At 45.8% G+C, this 18,168-nt stretch overlaps 1 protein-coding gene across 3 annotated transcripts in view; it reads left to right on the top strand.

Annotated features, from left to right (window-relative positions):
• Positions 1–7,459: 7,459 nt before the first annotated feature.
• Positions 7,460–18,168, top strand: part of LOC8053054 (protein vein) — a 155,278-nt gene continuing 144,569 nt past the window's right edge. The window contains exon 1 of one of the 3 annotated variants that reach the window (XM_029981785.4): positions 7,460–8,083. In XM_029981785.4, coding sequence (XP_029837645.2) covers positions 7,522–8,083 — 562 coding nt within the window. In that variant the 5' untranslated portion in view covers positions 7,460–7,521. The remainder of the gene's footprint in view (positions 8,084–18,168) is intronic. The other 2 variants (XM_029981782.4, XM_029981784.4) reach the window with 2 other exon arrangements.

The following is an 18,168-nucleotide window of genomic DNA, read 5'->3' as shown; positions in this document are numbered from 1 at the left end:
AATATAAATGCGATAATCCCAAATCCAGTGTGGTAATCGTACATTTTATTTTTTACGACCACGATGGGTCAAATGTATTCCGGAACTAGAGGTGCGCGTTTGTGTACACTGTGTCAACTAGGTCCTGTACTTTGGCGCTCTAGGGAGCACTACTGGGCCACGTATAGACGATGCTGAATTAAACTCAACCTTTATTTGCCACCCACTATCAGGCCAGTGTCTTTTTTTAACGGAATGGTATCGCTGTTGCCAAGGTCAGTCTCGAAAACTCGAGGAACACTCTATCCTCGATAGTGAAGAAATGGTGTTTGAAACATTAAGATGAGACAATTTTGTAAGAAAAAAACAACAACAAAGTATTATGCAATTTTCCTGGAAGCCGACTACCAATGGAGAGGCAGGTTTTTCACCGTTATAAGAGACAAACGCTAGGTAAAGCGATTTACTACAGAAACGCAGTGCGCAAAACGTTGAAGGATTTTTTTTTTTTAATTTTGACTTTACTGAGAATTGGATACCGTGAATCCTGGCCAGGTTTAAGCGCACAAAGCGTACCACTGGTTGGAAAACAAACTTGTGCCATTAGGGACCTTTACCAAACCGTTACCGTGTTCCGCATACCGCACTACCGAAGAGAGCGAGAGAGAAAAGGTTTGCAGAACAGGAAATACTATCGTGTATGCCATAGCCATATTCCAGATAGTCACCATTCGGGGGCAGTGTTGTCGCACTGCCACTTCGGTTTTTCCCGCGTCGAGCGACGAAAATTCCCTTTTTTTCCCACACCATCATTTTAGTAACAGAAGTCGTTTTTAAGACATGCATGACGCCAAGTTCCTTTAGGCACAGCAACACCTCACATATGTCTCTGTTTGGTAGAAATTTGCATCGCATAAGTTACGAAGTGTAGACGTTGACATTTGGCAAACTGGTTCCCCCTCCCCCTCTTTTCCGCACTCTACATTTGTTGAAAAGACCAGGGGAAGTAAATGAAGACAAGCTGGCCATTAACTTAACTAAACTAAAATCGCGTTCTCATTTTCATCATGTGAAAGGAACGCCACCCATGTGCAATCCATGACCTATCGCACTGACAGAGGACGTGTAGGCATATCTCGCGGAGGGGAAAACGTGCGAACCGGCAGTATTGTACCGGCAGGCTGGCAGCACGCGCATGATGATATAAGTTTTGGTAAACTAGATTGGCTTTTCGAAAGAGCGAAATGTCTCAGTAGCTATAGTGCCCCTTCCTTTCTCTTGTTCCATGGAGATAAGAAAATGTCAAAATTTGAGTTTAGTTTTTCATTTAAAAATATTTCGCACGTTTTACATGTGCTTAATTTCTGTTTTCCTTTTTTTCCTAGCTGTCATGCTTTTTCCCACAATATGGGGCATTTCCCACGATTCGGCAACACTGTTCGGGGGTGGGGGGAGGACAGGAGCCTGAGAAGCATGATTTTAAAGGAGCACTGACACGCCAAAGGTCGCATTTGTTTTTGTTGTCAAAAATGATGTAAATTGTAGTCATAGACACCCAAAAAAATAACAGAAAGCGAAAGAAAAAAAAGGAAAAAGCTCTTCCCTCGCGCGCGCGCTTTTTTTTTTCATTTTTTGCGTTTTTCCTTCTCGCTCCTCACATGCTCGCTCCTTTTTATTAGGGCAAAAGTCTTATATGTCCCATCGTTCAGACGACCTTCAAAGTCCTTGAGCGATTCAGCGACACGAAAGGTACCAAAACCCACAATTCTCCACTGGACCACGAGATGGCGTTACTTGTGCCAGAATCTCAGTGAGCATGAAAAGTTTATAATAGGTAAGGACAACAGAAATGCAGCTGTAATGAAAAATAGAGAACTTTGGAATTACAACAGGTATGAGGTGGTGAGAGAGATTTGGAAAGGGATCGTGGTGCCTGGCTTGACTTTTGGAAACGCAGTGCTATGCATGAAATCCGAAGTGCATGCATGACTAGAAATAAAACAGCGCTGAGTAGGTAGGCTGGCTTTGGGGGCACTTCGCAAAACGCCAATCCAGAGAGTACAAGGAGACATGGGATGGGCGTCTTTTGAGAGTAGGGAAGCGGTGAGCAAAATAGAATTTGAGGATCGGCTGAGGCAAATGGATGGGGATCAATGGGCACGAAAGGTTTTCAGCTAATTATACATGAGGAGCATAGACACAAAGTGGAGACAGCGCACTAGGAAATTAAGAGGAAAGTTTTTAGGCTATAGTGGAGATACGGAAGAGCAGGTCTCAGTTAAGAAGAAAGTTAAGGCCACAGAACGAGATCGGTGGCTAGACAGAATGCAGAGAAAGACGGCTCTGGAAAGCTATAGATTAAGCAAAACAGTTATTGCCAAAGAAAGCATTTATGACAATTCTAGGGGAAGCTCATTGTTGTTTGAGGCAAGGACGGGTGTTCTGCGAACCAGAACATACAGAGCGAGGTACCAGGAAATGGATACAGTGTGCACTGCTTGTGGAGAGGAGGACGAGACGGCTGAGCACTTGATACACTACTGTAAAGGGCTTCACCCTATGCCTACCGAAGACAACATGAATTTAATAAAGTCATGGGGTTTTAGAGACAGCGAAGGGAGAGTGGATTTCAAGACTGTAGAGATTACCAAGCAGAGCTTAAGTCAATGGTGGCAGAAAGCGAGATAAAAATAAGTATTTTCTTATTAAATGATGGCAAGGGGGTTTCATAGCCCCACTTTCTTTGCATTGCGGAGTGAATATAGATTTCACATTTAAATATTCTAAGCTTAAATGGTGAAACAAAATCTTTAGGTGGCATAAGCTACCGCCCGATCCAAAGGGGTCAGCCGGATTCATCCATCCATCCATCCATCCATCGGCGGAGGCGCGTGCGTGGCGCAAACCCAACGGGAGAAGAGGACACTCTCGCTCGGGCAACGGTGAGAGCGGGCGTGCGACATGCCTTGAGATTAACGGCGCCAAAAGGGCGTCGTCAGAGAGCGCGCTGTCTTCAGAAGTTCGCTATCACCCGGATCGGCGCTTGGGATTTCGACTTCAAGTCGTCTTAGAGATGACATACAAGACCCTGTAAATTTTATTTTTGACGTAACGATTTTGAGATTGATAAGATTTGTAAGCAACATTCCTATAATATTTAATAAAGGTACTCGTAAAACATGATTTTTAACGCAATTGCGAACGCACTCCGGAATTTCTTTTTGAAATACCGAAAATCGGAGTTCAGATGTCGCCTCCTGACTTTTTATCCTCCCTCGGAAAACGTGCCGGCGCTCGACGCATGTAGCACTGGGAACGATCGGTGAGTCGGGGAATCGGTCGTAGTTCTCTTTTTTCAAGTGCTGACAACCCCTCAGACTTCGAAAAGGAAATCGTCAAACGGTCAAAACAACTGGGTCTGTGTACCTAGTTTGGGTGGCGACTCCGCCGGCGCGGCCTTCCACGCAGAACCGGTGTGATGTGGCCCATCACGTCGCTCACAAAAGTCCACTACGCGCTCTCTTCAACCTCACACCGTCTCAAAAATATTGAGATCGCTGAAAGAGCCCTAAAAAAACTTAAAACTTGAAAGTTAAGCGTCGTCTGCTAACAGCGATAGGCGGCACGCACACAGCGGTTAAGTGCGAGACACGGGCGAACACGACACGGAGGCGTGAGAGAAACTCGAGTTGCAGGACGACTCAATATTTGACGTCATTGCACTGGCGCAGATTGCGCGGAAAATTCAAAATCACATTTTGCAAATTGTTTCTTAACTTTACAAATGCTGAGTTTCCAAGTTCCGAATTTTGAGGGTAATGTCAAGGCACTGTTTTCAATCGTGTAAGAAAAAAAAATTATTTTGACCTATCAGTGCCCTTTTAAGCTAGCGCCCCACAATTACTGTGACTGCGGGACGCGCGCTTAAATGCTTCAAAGGCTCCTGTAGCGCGCTACGCTGAACATGGTAACGGTTTGCTGAAAGTCCATAACATTTGCATCTGTAATGACGGTGAAAAAAGCTATCAACAATTCTTGACATTGTTCTGACAACTGCTTAGCTCTGGGAAAAATGTAAAGGTGGGTTGAAAATAACGTTGTGGTGTGCTTCCACTCGCCATATACAATCAGTGTTGTAGGCGTTACAAAAAAAAAGTAATGAAATACGTTACTCCTTACTCGAAACTATAAGTAACGCGATACTGTACTACGTTACTTCAAAATAAATGGAACGCGTTACCGCTACCGATAAAAAGTAAATTATGTTACTTTGGCGGTACTTTTTGAATTATGAATGAACACGTTTTACTGCTTTGACGTTACATGTATGCATAAGTGCCATATTTCAAAAAACCATATGTCCATGCCGAAACTGGACATAATTACTTTAACTTTTTGCGACGTCACCTAAATGCTCACGAGAAAAAAACGCAAACAAAAACTCGCAAAAAAATAACAAAATCACATGGCTTGGCACCTAGAAACAAAAAAAAATGTAAGTGTATTTTTCTTTTTAATTCCTGGGAAGAAGTAACCAGTAACGTTACTCCTTTACTCAAAATAAGTGACGTAAGTTTGTTAACCTTTACTGCTTTAAAAAAAATTAACGAGTACTTTACGTGTTACCGAAAAAAGTAGCGCGTTACTGGTAACGACATTAATTGTAACTTGTTACCGTCAACACTGTATACAAGTGCCGCTACCGCCAATCATTTGAAGAATCGTTGCTAGCTTTACTCAAGCTTAGTGGGTACTCTTCATAACTAAGCATAAAAAGGTGCATGCGACAAAGTTGGAGGGATCTTCAAGCACAGGCTACGATGCACGACAGAGAATTCCTAAGAAGAAGCTACAAACGGCCAAAACTATACGGAGCGCAAGTTCGTCTGCTTCCTTCGCAGGGTTTGTGGTAACGTCAGAACAACGCGAGCTCTGATTGACTCTGATTGAAGAAAAGAGGGTAAACCTCAAACCAGCCTGCTTTCAGGTCTACCCACTGTCCTTCAATCAGAGTTAATTTTAAAAAGGAAAACATGGCGTAACAAGTTTTCATGGAAGGAACCTTTTGCGTAACAGTCACCCTGTGCCGTCTTTCCGTTTCGTTTTTTTTTTTTTTTTTTTTTTTTTTGTGTGAGTAGCATTTACTGTTTCTCATTTCCGACGCGAATTCGTTCTCTGGGTTTTGGCCTTGACTCTTGGTGAAGGGTCACTTGGCTTTGGAATCCTGGAGGACAGGGCTTCTTTGTTAGAAGAAGATCAAGGCCAGTTGTGTCAAGGTTCTCGAAAAAAAGTTTGACGCATGAAGATTGAGATTAGTCTCACGTATATGTACTCAAACGTTTTTTAAAAATCAGCTTTTTTCATTTTTTTTTTTTCAATGTCTATATTTTTGCAAAATCAGCCCGTGCTTGACAGGGGCTTTATTCGTCGTCTCGCTGTTGATAAGAGTTCAGAACCGACTTTCAGCTAAGCCTCAGCAGCTTCGGTCACAGGCAACCTGCAGTGATGTTTGGATTGGCGCTATCTATAGAAGGGCTGAAGCAAGAAACATTGGGTATGCCTCGGAGTGGCAGATGCATTGTTCAAGCGTGAGCTATTACTCTGGTGGCGCCGCTATAGCCTAGTGTCTGAAGCAAGAAATACTTTGCAGGCTAGGAAACCGCGATCAAGTAACGTGCCAGTGCGGCGGAAGCTACGGCCAAAGGAGCGGGACTACGTATCACCGGAGTGCGTTTTTTCTGCGAAGAAGTATCAGGCTTTTCGCGGCGTCATGCTTCATTATGTGCGCGTTGCGCTCGTATACGTAGCGCCTATCGAAGCCGTCGGCACGCAATGAGGGGCTTTAGTTCACAGTTCACCCTTTGCCAAGTTACAACGAGACAGGGTATAAAAGTAGGGACTCACTCTCCTGGCGCCGCCTGGCTGTTGCCGGCTGGCAATACCATACTCGACCTCGGCGGGTAAAACCAACACCACCTTGAATAATCAAAGCCTGTAGTACACTAGAATTTTGACGTCACCGCATTGATATCGAGCAAAGACACCGATTGGATACGAGTGGTGCGTTAGTGCTCCGATGGTCCTCGTGTCTAATCAGCGCTTCGAAGGACGCTCAGCATCCGGCTCGGGTCTAATGGCTGAGTTGGCGCCCCTCAGACTATGATGACGTTCCATGGAGGAAGACTGGGGCGTTCAGAGGTCTCCATTATTCTAGATGGTGTTCGTAAAACATTACAAAACATTACTTGCCATTGTTGTTTTTGTTTATTTCGTATTATGGTCGCTTGCTCTTGTGAACATTGTTTTGCGACCTCAGTTCAATGAAACATTTATTCCTGATTGACTCTTTTTTTTTTTTTTTATTTTGCAATCCCGACATGATGCCTTTGCCCGACTCTAAACCTGGCGTATCATTTTTTTTTTTCTTAATTTACTTTCACTCAGTTTTGCGTCATACCTTACATTTACTCGAGAAATTAGTTATCGAGCACGTGCAATTTGGTGTACTTCGTTTCATCTTAAATTCAAGTGGGGCCAAAAGTTACTTGCAACGTAAATACACAGAAAAAAACACGATGCCGCGATGTCGCGACGCATTCTTCACGCTCGATTGGATCAGTTAGCGGTAGCGCACGCATAGAAACGGGGAAAATACCGTGACCAAGCGTTATGCGAGAAGCTTGATTGGCCTCATTCGCTCGTGCCGCCGGCTGCTCTCGGTCTTGGGGTGAAACAATATAAAGCCTAATTGTCCCAACATCCAATGTCGTAGGCTATAAGATGTGTTACGTCAACCCCTTACAGGTCAAGATCGCAAACTCTCATTTTTATGTTTTGACGCTCGTCGCGGAAAGGTTCCCCGATAATAATTCGAACATTGAACTCTATCAAACTATTAGAGGTCATACCAACTTATCGCCTTTAGCGCATTGATAGTCGCTTCGTGCACCCGTCGCCAGAAATAAACGGCTCCCCCCCCCCCCCCCCCCCCTTCCCACCCGCGTGAATCAACAGGTTTGTTCCACGCTTGCCGTTTCGTTTCGGTCGAATATCCAACTATCCCGATGCTTTGTCAAGACTTCATAACGTCCGACGAATTTAATTCGGCCCAGAACGTCCGGCTGCGATAACGGTCGGCAAATTATTCATCGGCTCCAGTTGAACTGTGTCCGAAAAAGTCCCGAACGTTTTTCTTAATAACTATTTTAGACACAATTTCTTCCAAATCCCGAGCATACGCGAAAACTGCTAGGCATTATAATAACAATTCCTTCCGGACGATTTTCCACTTGTTCAAGGAGCGAGGCAGCTCAAAGGTTCCGGCGAATCAACGCCACTCGTCCGTATCGACTCCCGGCCTCCCTGGAGAAAGGCGCCCCAGAGCAGCATCAGCGAGAGAGGCCGGGAAGAGCTCCATCCGAGAAGATGCGGCTCCCGCGAGCTGGCCGAGAGCGGCGGCGCTTCGAGCGTCCCGGCGGCGGCAGCTCTCCCGACGGGCCGCGTCCCATTCGGCGCCGCGATGCCTCCCGATGCCAGGCTGCCATGACCCGGCTCCGGAGCGTACTCCTTCCGCTGCTCCTGGCCGCCTCCGTGGCGCGGGCAGCCGCCTCCCGCTGCCCCGTCGACCAGGACCGCTGGGACGCCAGCAACAAGGCCCTCACCGCCGCCGTCGTCTTCCAGGGACGTCTCCTGGCCAAGTCCGTCGACGCGGCCGGGAACCTGCTCGCGCGGTTCCGGGTGCAGAAGGTGCTCAAGCCCGGGGCGCTGCCTCTCCGCCGTCGCCAGGAGGTTGTGGTCGCGCTGGTGAAGAGCAGGCCCCCCAGGGACCCGTCGGCGCACGTGAACAGGTCGGCGGCGGCGGCGCGCCGCGCCCGGACGCAGGGGTCGGGCCTGGGCCCCCGGAGACGGACTTTGTGTCCCGTGTCGGTGCCCCAAGGATTCGTGTTCAACGCGCGCTACTTGGTGTACGCGAACCCGGTCGCCGGACGCGCCGCCCGCAGGTTGCTCCTGCCGGCGGCGGCAAACTTTTCGGCCGCCGCAACGCCCGACCACTACACTCGCCGGGCCGGGCGCGCCGTCAAGAAGGTTGTCTGCGAAGGCTGCGGTGAGTGATGGCTTCCATAGTGTGCATCGCACTTCTTTTGCGCTTTCCAGGCATTGTCCTCCCATTAGCACGTGAGCCGTGCTAAGCTTCCACGCTGCCATCTTGCGAGCGCGTGTTACCTTCCACTTGGAAGTACGCGCGTCGACCGTCCCGTTTGGGAATCCTCCGGCGAGCATCCACGGCTCCGATTGATTTGTGTAGCGTCGCTTTGAAACGGGTAGCTTTTGTGTGTACGCCTCATTTGTTTCAAGCAACCGACGCGACAGTACCGGCTTCTCCAATGTTTGATGAGGGGAAATTTGGAAACCCGCTGTGTTCGATTCATTGGGAGGGGCGCGATACCTGCTATCAGCTATCGCGTTCGACACGTTGCCTCCAAATGATGAAACGATAAGTAACTTTCGTGTTCAATCTTCGTGTGTGTCAGTCTCGATCTGTTTATTTTTTGTTCTGTTTTTATTTTAAACACGTTAACCTTTTTTCTTTTTTTTTTCTTTTGCTTTTTACGTTTGTAGGTTAACATGAGCCCGCAGACAAATGAAACGGGCATGCAGACATGCCGATTTACGCATCGGCGCGCTTGCCGGTTGCGTGAGTGTCGCACCGCTGAAGATAATCTTAGCGCCGTTCCTGTCGCGGCGTGCTTCCACGAGAGAGAGTGGGGAACGATATCAGCAAAACAATTTCGCGCTCACGGCCAAACCTAGTGTTGCCTTATGTGTAGGCGTCAGTCGTCTGAGCGGAGTCATAAGTCAAATTTTTTCGCGTGAATGTTTGCACAATACGAACTGCCAATCTGCCTCGCACTACGGCGACTTGTGCATCCGTACATCTCTGCCGCATTCCTTAGCGTACTCCATGGTATTTCACCTACCGGTGCTTCTAAAAATGCACGTGATACCGGTTCATGGTAATTAAACCTGCATGTCTTAGATAAGAACCTAACATGACTACCGATTCTTTTTACTGCACCATGCGTGCTTCCTTCTTTGTTCTGGAGCACGTTACAAACCGTCTCCCAGTGCAAACCTTTTTTATACTTTCCCAGTGCTCCGCGGCCATTTTTTCACGCGATATTTGTTTTGCCTCTTCTTAATGATCGCATGCACTATATGTATATTCGAATATGGAAATAAGAGATACTGGTCAGCGCGCACGTGAGATGAGGGGCGTCCGACGCCTTAAACTCGACACTGACACTCAAACAGTACACCTACTCGAAACAAGCGTCTCAAACGCTTGCTCTTTGGTGTTCCGAGGTTAGCGATAGCGTCGGCTTCACGACCTTAAATACAGAACGTGTTTATTGAAGTGGCGTGATTTCGGTTTTTCTGGATTTCTACCAAGACTTCTTAAATGGGGTCGACTGAACAAATGTGATACTCGTCATATTTTGAGCTGGTCACGGTTGCGAATGTTGCGCGTCGTAATAATCAGCTCGATGCAAGAAGTTTTGAGTTTCTGAATAAAACGTTGCTACTAACTGTTCAATGATAGCATATTGCAATAAATAATCTGTCTTTTTATCAGATTCTGAGACCTCCTTTATTTTTGTTTTTACTGTATTAGCAGAAACTTCCTTTCGGATTATGAAAGAAAGTTTGAAACAAAATCTGATGACATTGCATTGTTGTTGTGTCCAGGCTATCTTTCTGAAATCAGCTTCACCGTCATTGAGATTGAATTTAGGAATTCGTAGCGAGTTCTTTAAACGGCCGTCGGCCAATTAACGAAAAGGCAGACGTGCGTTTGTTTTAACGTAAAACTCGAAAAAAAATATATAGGCCTGTTTTTTGTGTTTTTTTGTTTTTTTTTTTATTTTAGAGAGTTTTCCGTTTCTTTCGTAATTTCATATTTTGTGTAGGAATGTACGATAGGGACCTTGCCAGTGTACAGATATATATAATTTATTTCGCGACTGCTAGGCGCCAGCTGGAACATATCGCATTGCATCAAACGTATTTTTCGGACAGTTGTGAAAGTGTACAAGTGGTGGCTTCAAATATAGCGTAGCTCTGCACCACTCTAAAATGCGTGCCTTACAAGAGGAACAGTTACACCTCACTTTCTCTTCTTTTTTTTTTTGTCTCCCTTGAGATTACGAAAACAAAGGGGGGGGGGGGGGGGGCTACCCACATGAAGCACTTTACGATTGTTTCCAATACACTTTCACACTTTGTGTGTACATGTACATGCGCGCATGTTAACACTCATGTGTCCATTTGTGTGTTTTCTGACAGACGTCTTCCATCAGCCGCACGCGGTTGACGTGCTTTCGCGACCTTGCCTTTCCCCCACGCAAATACTGCCTTAAAATAAGAAAAGAAACAATTAAACTTTATACGTTCTGAATTGAATTGTGCTTTCACAAGTGAGAACGACGCTTGTCCAGTAACTTCGTTTGGCTTTATGGATCTTTCGCGTTTTCTTCTTATTGTTATTATAAGTAGGGGGAGATTTGTAAAAGATGTTAATTTGAACATTGAAGGGTGTTCACTGAAAAGGGTGTTCACTGGACGCCATATTTGAGGGCCCTGTTTAGAGAGCATGCTCAAAGCGAGCTCACATTACTATAGGCTGCTAAGACCAGTAATCTTGATGGTACAGAATGCATGTTGCAAAAAAACTGGAAGCTCGCCGTCAGCAGGCGCTAAGCAGTCGCGCATACCATGCAGCTATGGCCGCCAGAGATTACTCCCTTTAAAGGCTCCAAAGCGTGAGGTGCGATGAAATCCTTCACGAGACGTCTCGTGTTATTCCCAGCTTGTACACTTCCGCGCGCGCGTGCGTATATCAAGGTGCCGATGACCACCGGGTCTTGGTCCTAGAAGGTTACGCAAGGTGTATGCCGCGGCTAAGTTTAGCCGCGACGCTGACTCCCGCCGATTCCGTTACTTGCCTTGGGGGATCCCGCACGACGGACCCGGGGGGCGCCCACCATTTCTCTCCCGTCATCTGGTGCGGCTCCGAAAATAAACGCGAGCATTGTTAACATTCCTCGCCCCGAGAGGGAGAACCGAAATATTGACGGCCCCGGCGGCAAGGAAGCGAGAAGCACGAGCAACTTCCACGTGCACGCTTGCGGACCTGTGTAGTACGTGGTGCAACGCCTCGGCTGAACCGCCCCAAGATTGCATTCACCGCGAAACAGCGGCTCTGTTCTTCTTAACGCGTGCGCGAGTCCTTCTGAATGAGGCGCGCTCGTCGTGCTTTCCGTCGGCACCGGACATCTATATATGGGTAACGCGCATCGTACTTGTGACGTCATCAGTTGCTCGTGAAATGTTACGGGTAACGTGGTGCCGGTAACACGCGTAACATAAAATTGAGTGTAGCCTCGCCAAGTGAAGAGTCACCACTGCTATTACGTACAAATCTGTGGACACCGCCTGAGACGTGCTTTTTTTCCGTATGACTGTTCTGCAGCATTGGTTGTTCACTGTCCGCACGCATGTTCCAAGTGTACATCTGTGTGAAGCAGACATGTTTCAAACATGTTTGGGGCGTGTGTCCGCAGATACTTCTGTTATCATGTCTGAACACCGCGTGTCTTTTGTCGGATGTAGGAGCAGTGTGCGGCTTTGGGGCGACAAACTCCGTGTTGGCAAACTGGTGATGGTGTGTCTGTTTCGTTTCGATTGTCCGGTTTCGAAAATATCTTTCGTTGAATTACCCAGATACGAAGGATGATGTCATTGGAATGTAAGTGCGCGTGATGCACGCGTTTGCCTCGTCTGTGTGAAAGATTCGAAGTGTAAACGATCAAAAATAAACGCGGGCACAAAGCGCCACTTGCTTTAGATGTTTTCATTATAAAACAGTTGCTGTGCTGCAGACGCCAGCACGTGCAGCGCGTGTAACTGCTCGCAGCACGCACCTCTGTGACTGGGTAATTTAGCGGAAAGGTCTATTGAGTTTCTACCTGGCTAATAGAGAGTTGCTGGCGCAAAACCGCCATCCTCTGGTAAGAGTAGACTGCCGTTACCTCTCCGGTAGTGGATACAACAATATTCTTATGCGTAATGTATTTTCGCGGGAAAATCTTTTGCGCGCAATAATATTAAAACTTAAAGGAAACAAGGGTTTTCGAGGAAGTGTCTGGTTTATGATACATTCAATTGAGGCTAAACAAAATTATTGTGCATCTGCCTTTGTCGCGTCGTCCCAACTCTTATTTAGATTCCAATAGTTTAACTTAATTTAGGAGTAATAATAGTAACTATACGCTATACAAGTTAGTTCAATGCACTGCTCATACATAGTGTTCATAATTATACAGCGTATGCCATCTTCATTTCTTGAGCTGCAATAGCCGGTCACAGGTTATGGGGACTGAATTCTTAACGTCTTCAGATAAACATAAAACTCAATTGGGAGTATGAAGTGTCAAACTTTTGAAACTGACGTCCACTGAGAAACAAACCTGTTTTATTTTTTAATAAGTTTGTTTAGCGACTAACGTATTTCTAGTTACTGTTTCGGCGGACCAAAAGGCGCAGTACCCTTTTTGACACTTCATGCTTTTGTGCCATGTCGAGGTCTTGCCGAACTTACTTAAAACACTAATACAAGCGTTTAAAGTACGCTTCCCAATCTGCTTCCCTGCGTACATTTCCTTCTCGATAATCTTGGCTATGCTTTCCTCCACATAGAGCGGTAGTACCTGAACCATTACCGCTTCATATAGCCCTATTCGCCATAGTCGTTCCTCTGTGTCAATATGTTTTTATCTAACACAATATCCTTACTTCTCCCCCAAGCAACACACGCTATCCCATCGGGCATTAATAGGAGGGCACAAAATTAAAAAAAAAAAAAACGAAATGATCAAACTTTTTTTTTTTTTCTGTTATCTATACATGTTGACGAATTATTTAAGTCCCCCTGACTGGAAAATGATGCGTTTTAAATGGAGTTGACGCAGCGAGTCTTTGCCGGAGGCGAAAAAAACAAACATACAGGAGGCATGAAGGGAATGAGAAGGACAGAAATAAGGTGGCTTATTTATATCAAGACTGTTTGGCATGTAGCTTGAGTAAATTGTATTGCTGTACAGCATTACTGGATAACTAGGTCTGTGCTGCCACTTATAAGCCTGCCTTGAAGCGTGCATAGCAATCCAAAAACAAATTCAATTTTAAAAAAAACTTTTTTTTTTCATCAGTTGTGCACAGAAATAACGCAGCACACACACGAGCATAGAACTCAAAGCGTGCCCCCGTAGCGCTTGCGCAATAGGAATACGCGTAAAAGCTACATAGATCGCTCATGTGGCCTTCAGCGTGCATTCATTTGTAAGATGAAAAGATATACCTCGTGCAATGAATGAGGTTTCAAATGGACGACAGCCGGCATCCGTGACTGAAAGGAATTAAGAGGCGGAAGTTTTGTCAGCTTCCGTGTATGTTTTACTGGTTCCATGCTACCAGTCATGATTTGGACTTTGAAGTTATGGAAATGCAGCCCGTCAGACGCCGTGAGGCCCCGCGTACAAGAACGCACATGCTTTCGCGGTCCGCGTAATGTAAAATACATATGTGTGCAAAAAAGAAAATTATTATTATTACTATTATTATTATTATTATTATTTCTTTATCAAACCTTTTCTTTTCAGTTTTATCAACCTTTGATCTATTTTTGTTTAGCTGATATTTGACTGCAAACAGTATTTAAACAAAACGGTTTTCGTTTAAAAATAAAAATGTTGGCTCAATGTAGGCAATCCAAGTGATCTATTGAACCAAATGAGCAAGGCCTACAGAGGCCACGTCTTATCAACTGTGTCAGGTAAAGTGCGTATTTGATTAGCTGCAAGCGCGAAATTAAATTTTTATTTCCTATTTCTTTAAGTTTTAAATGTTACGGGAGGTTGTTGAACTCATACGCTAAATACAAAAATACACGTTTTATGACTAATTCTATTAGACTCATCCGCCTTCTGTAACACAGTTGTTTTTGTTTGTTTTTTCCAACCGCGTGCATGATTTGGGCGGCCCTTCTATTCAAGCTTTTTGAACGAACTTAATTTGTAACTAATTTCGAGTATCATAAATGATAATGTAATTCTATAAAAACCTTTCATGGAATCAATCAGCCATGTCGACGCTCAAAATAATGAATTACGTGTTAAAGTCGAATTACTAAATCACCCTAAATTTCACCGAGGCGGAAACGTTTCTGCAGTGGGGACTTCATTCCAGCAGTCATGGAGTCTGCGTAGGGAGTTAGTCACCGATGAGGTGAGAACGGCGGTGGGGGGGGGGGGGGGGGGGGGGGGGGTCCTAGGTAGGTATGCAGGTACCCTCCAGCGCTACCTGCATACCTACCTAGGACAATGCATCGCCGCTTCGTACACTTTGAGCCCGCGTGCGCGCAGAGCCAGAAACCAGCGGAAGGCACGAAACGCGCGCCGGAGACCGGGTGTTCGAAAGACATGCCCTTCCGTTCTAACTCTGTCGGTGACTCTAGTGTGCCTGTGTAAATTAAAAAAAGAACAAAAAACATGAGTGTATACGCGTTCTTTCGCCCCGTCAAGAATGGATTTGCCTTTGCGGCAGTGCTTGACCGCTGTGCGGAAAAGCGCTACCACCGTCGAAGCAGGCTCGACTGGTCGCTGCTATCGGTTTAAAGTAGGTGGCTTTTAAATTCAGCGGTTTCCGTCAAGCAGTGTTCGAAAGGAAGCATTAAGGCATGTATTCAAACCTTGTTGTTGTTGTTGTTGTTTTTTTGTTTTTTTAATGTTTATCGAAACCGGCGAGCCAAATCGACGAGCGAAAGGAGCAAACCACTTTACCCATTTCTCCCAAAAGAAAGAGAACAGCCGTCTCTCGGTAATCACACGTCTGTCTTGCTGATGCCAATTTTTCTTTATATATATATACATTGGGCCATTGTTTAAGAAGAGGGCGGCTGTTGGCACTCTAAAGACGGGCGCGTGTCTGGACTTGCTCGGGCGAGCGACGCGCACCGGCGACCTCTCTAGCTTGCGTTTGTCTTCTTTTCCTCGAGATAACAGCCTTCATACTTTTCCTTTCATTGTTACCGGCGGCTAGGTTCTTTTGCGGTGGTTTCCCAAACAGCTTTTTTTTTTCTCTGTTTTTAATATGGTACGTTTTTATATTTATGTATTCCGTCTGCTTTTCAATTGGTCTTATGATCTGGTAGATATGTTTCTCTCGTTTTGGAACCACTCCATACAATCTTATATTGCGATTAACGTTTCTTTCTTGTAAGTATATAAATAAAGATAGGCACAAAATACATACTTTTTGTATTTCTCAGCAAAAGTTAGAACATGGTGTTGCTATAATATAATAATAAGTTACAAAAAAAGAAATTGGGCTGCAGCGAATCACAACGCATATGATTCGTTATTCGAAATCAATCTGTAAAAACATAACCTTTTAATTTTTTTTTCTACTGAATTATATGTACGAGGTGTCTCCCAAAACAATTTGCAGGTTGTTTTTTTTTTTTTTTTTTTTTTTTTTAATGAAAAAATAAACTACGCATCGCCGAATGCTCATTCTCTGCTCAAATGTAGCTCTAGTGGCCAAATTTTCAGCACTAAGCCTTTTTATTCAAAAGATATAAGTTATTTTCCGAAATTTTCAATAAAGAAAATGGCGGAAGAGTTATCGAATGCTATGGCGCCCGTTATCCAAAACAGAAAAAATGGGCCCTGTTTCCCCATTGAAATTTTCAGACAATCATTTGTAAACTTTGATTAAGATAACGGCTAGTCTTGAAACTTTGGTACCTGGTACGGACTGCTAGCCCTGCATTTCGGTGGAGATCGAGCGTTCTGCGATGAGTCGTGAATGTTTGCGGTACAACAACATTGTATTTTTAGTTATGATTCTTTTTAGAAATTCGGGAGGGGGGGAGTTACGCTGCACATTCCTAGTCTCCGTGAACCGCTTCGAAAGCTCAATACTCTCACCTGCTGCCTGGGACCTTTTCTGCTCATATTTATTTCTAAAAAAAAAAAGAAAAAAAAAAACTTTATTGTTTGCGTACCCCAAGACTTCCTTTCTAAAGACTCATCGCGAGATCCGTGCTTCGAATTCCGCATGACGATGAGTTCAAGGAGGAAACTTGGCACGCGGCATTCGAACCGTCAATATTGCAGTGACTTGTTTCCAGACTGTCTTTGGTATGATGTACGAGCAGTGCAACCCCGGCTTAAAGCTTAGTTCGGACATTTGCGCTTCAGTGTAACCAATTTCGTCGCAACCACTTCTGACTACTTAAAGGGGTGTTCCAGAGGTTTTCTTCGCTGTCTCCGATTTGCTTGAAATTGAGCTAAACTAACCAACAAACATCGCGAAAATAGTATCCCAAATATTAGGTCAAAATATTGTTTTTTCGCGAAGTTATTGAATTTACAGTTTTAGTCCTCACCGTGTTTTTCAAGCCCTAAGTCTCTACTGGCAACAATGAAAAAGTGACGTCAGTAGAAGGAAGGGGTTCACTCTTTGGGCTGTAGATTTGAGTTTTAAACTGATTCGAAGCAGTTTCATGGTGTCAAATGAATGCTCTGGAAGCTCGCTGCAGTACCCGCGCTCCAGCACGGAACAAATGATTGGCATATTCTATTTTTTGGCTGCTTGCTCGACTGGCAAGCCTGCCTGCCACTGACGTCACGGCACTGAAAAGTGCGCGTATATTTGAATGTTAGTTTTTGCATCATTTTCATTTGCCGATTTCACAATACCTATTATGAATTTCGCGATTCTAAATAGCATACCGGAGAGAGTAAAGGCCGGGGAGCTCAAAAAATCGGTGGAGTACCCCTTTAAGACTTGGTAGTTGCTATGGCATTCGATGTTTCTGCAACTCATCGTAGTGGAACGCAAAAAAACAAATCGTAACGCAGTCGGTTCTTTTTAAACGCCAACATCCCGGCGAACCTTGTTAAGGACTGGGGGACGAACAGGCTGGAGAACGAGTTTTGGGCTATCAGTTGACGATGTTCAATGGGACATGATTCGATGGCAGTGTCGGATGGCAAGTCCCATTCTGTCTCCGCTGTGCGTGTTTCCGCGAGTCCCCCTTATATGCCAGCGGTGAAGTGATGATACTGCGTCACCGACGGGATCCTGGTGTAACTGGAGATGGCTGTCCGCATCCATGAAAGTAAAGTCCAACAGCCCATGTCATTGGTCCGGGGGTTTATAGCTTCGCAGCAGGAGCTCTTCTCTATGTTAGAGGAAGAGTGAGACGAAGGCACCTTGACGCTAGTTACTTCGCCAGATGTACCAAAGCCTTGGTTCCGAATCTTTGAGAGGGTCTCTGCCGGGCGATGGTGTCGCGGACCGTCCCTGTACGTGTGCCGTAGTTGGAGTACGGCCTCACGGGGTTAGGAACGTAACTGCATCCAGAGTCTCACGTCACGCGGTCGACAGTTTATGAAAGGCCCTGAAACGCAAACTGTTTTCGCTGCGCCCCCGCACCATGGTAACCGTGGCGGTATAAGCATTCGGTTAAATCGCCTCCTTTCTTGGTTTGTCCCATTTTGGCTAAAGTACAAGGCCGGCGAATGACGTCATTAGTAATGGATCCACGACCCGCCCCAAGCGTCCAAAAGCTCAACGAGGATCGCCGCAATGTGGCAGACGCGTACTTCTTGGCGTCGCCGCCTCCTGTTGGTGCCACGCTCGTTGTGAGGCGCTGAGAAACGCGCTGTCAGCGACGCTGACGCAAGCTGGGCGGCGCTGCAATGACTCCACAGGTTGTGACGTTTAGGGAAAAAGGTGCGCAAGCCTTGTCTTCAAGGTGGTATTCAGAGAGTAAGTCGTATGCTTCGTGCGCAGGGGTTGCAGTGACGTCAGAGCGAGGCAAAGCTCTGATTGGCTCTGATTGAAGGGTAGTGGGTCGACATCAAGGCCGCTTGCCTGAGGTCTGCCGACTATCCTTCCAATCGGAGCCAATCAGAGCTCGGCATTGTTCTGACGTCAACGCAGCCCCTGCGCAAGAAGCAGACGAACTTGCGCTCCTTGGTTTGACTCGTTGACTCGTCGAAGGGGACGTAGACGAGCGCGCGCCATTCTGCGCAGTCATTGTCAGGGTCCTCAGCGTCTGAC

The sequence above is a fragment of the Ixodes scapularis genome, unplaced genomic scaffold (genome assembly GCF_016920785.2).
Source record: "Ixodes scapularis isolate PalLabHiFi unplaced genomic scaffold, ASM1692078v2 PGA_scaffold3__209_contigs__length_174095766, whole genome shotgun sequence".
Classification (NCBI taxonomy): domain Eukaryota; kingdom Metazoa; phylum Arthropoda; class Arachnida; order Ixodida; family Ixodidae; genus Ixodes; species Ixodes scapularis.
Note: the sequence above shows the minus strand (reverse complement) of the source record. Positions and strands in the feature narration are given on the sequence as shown.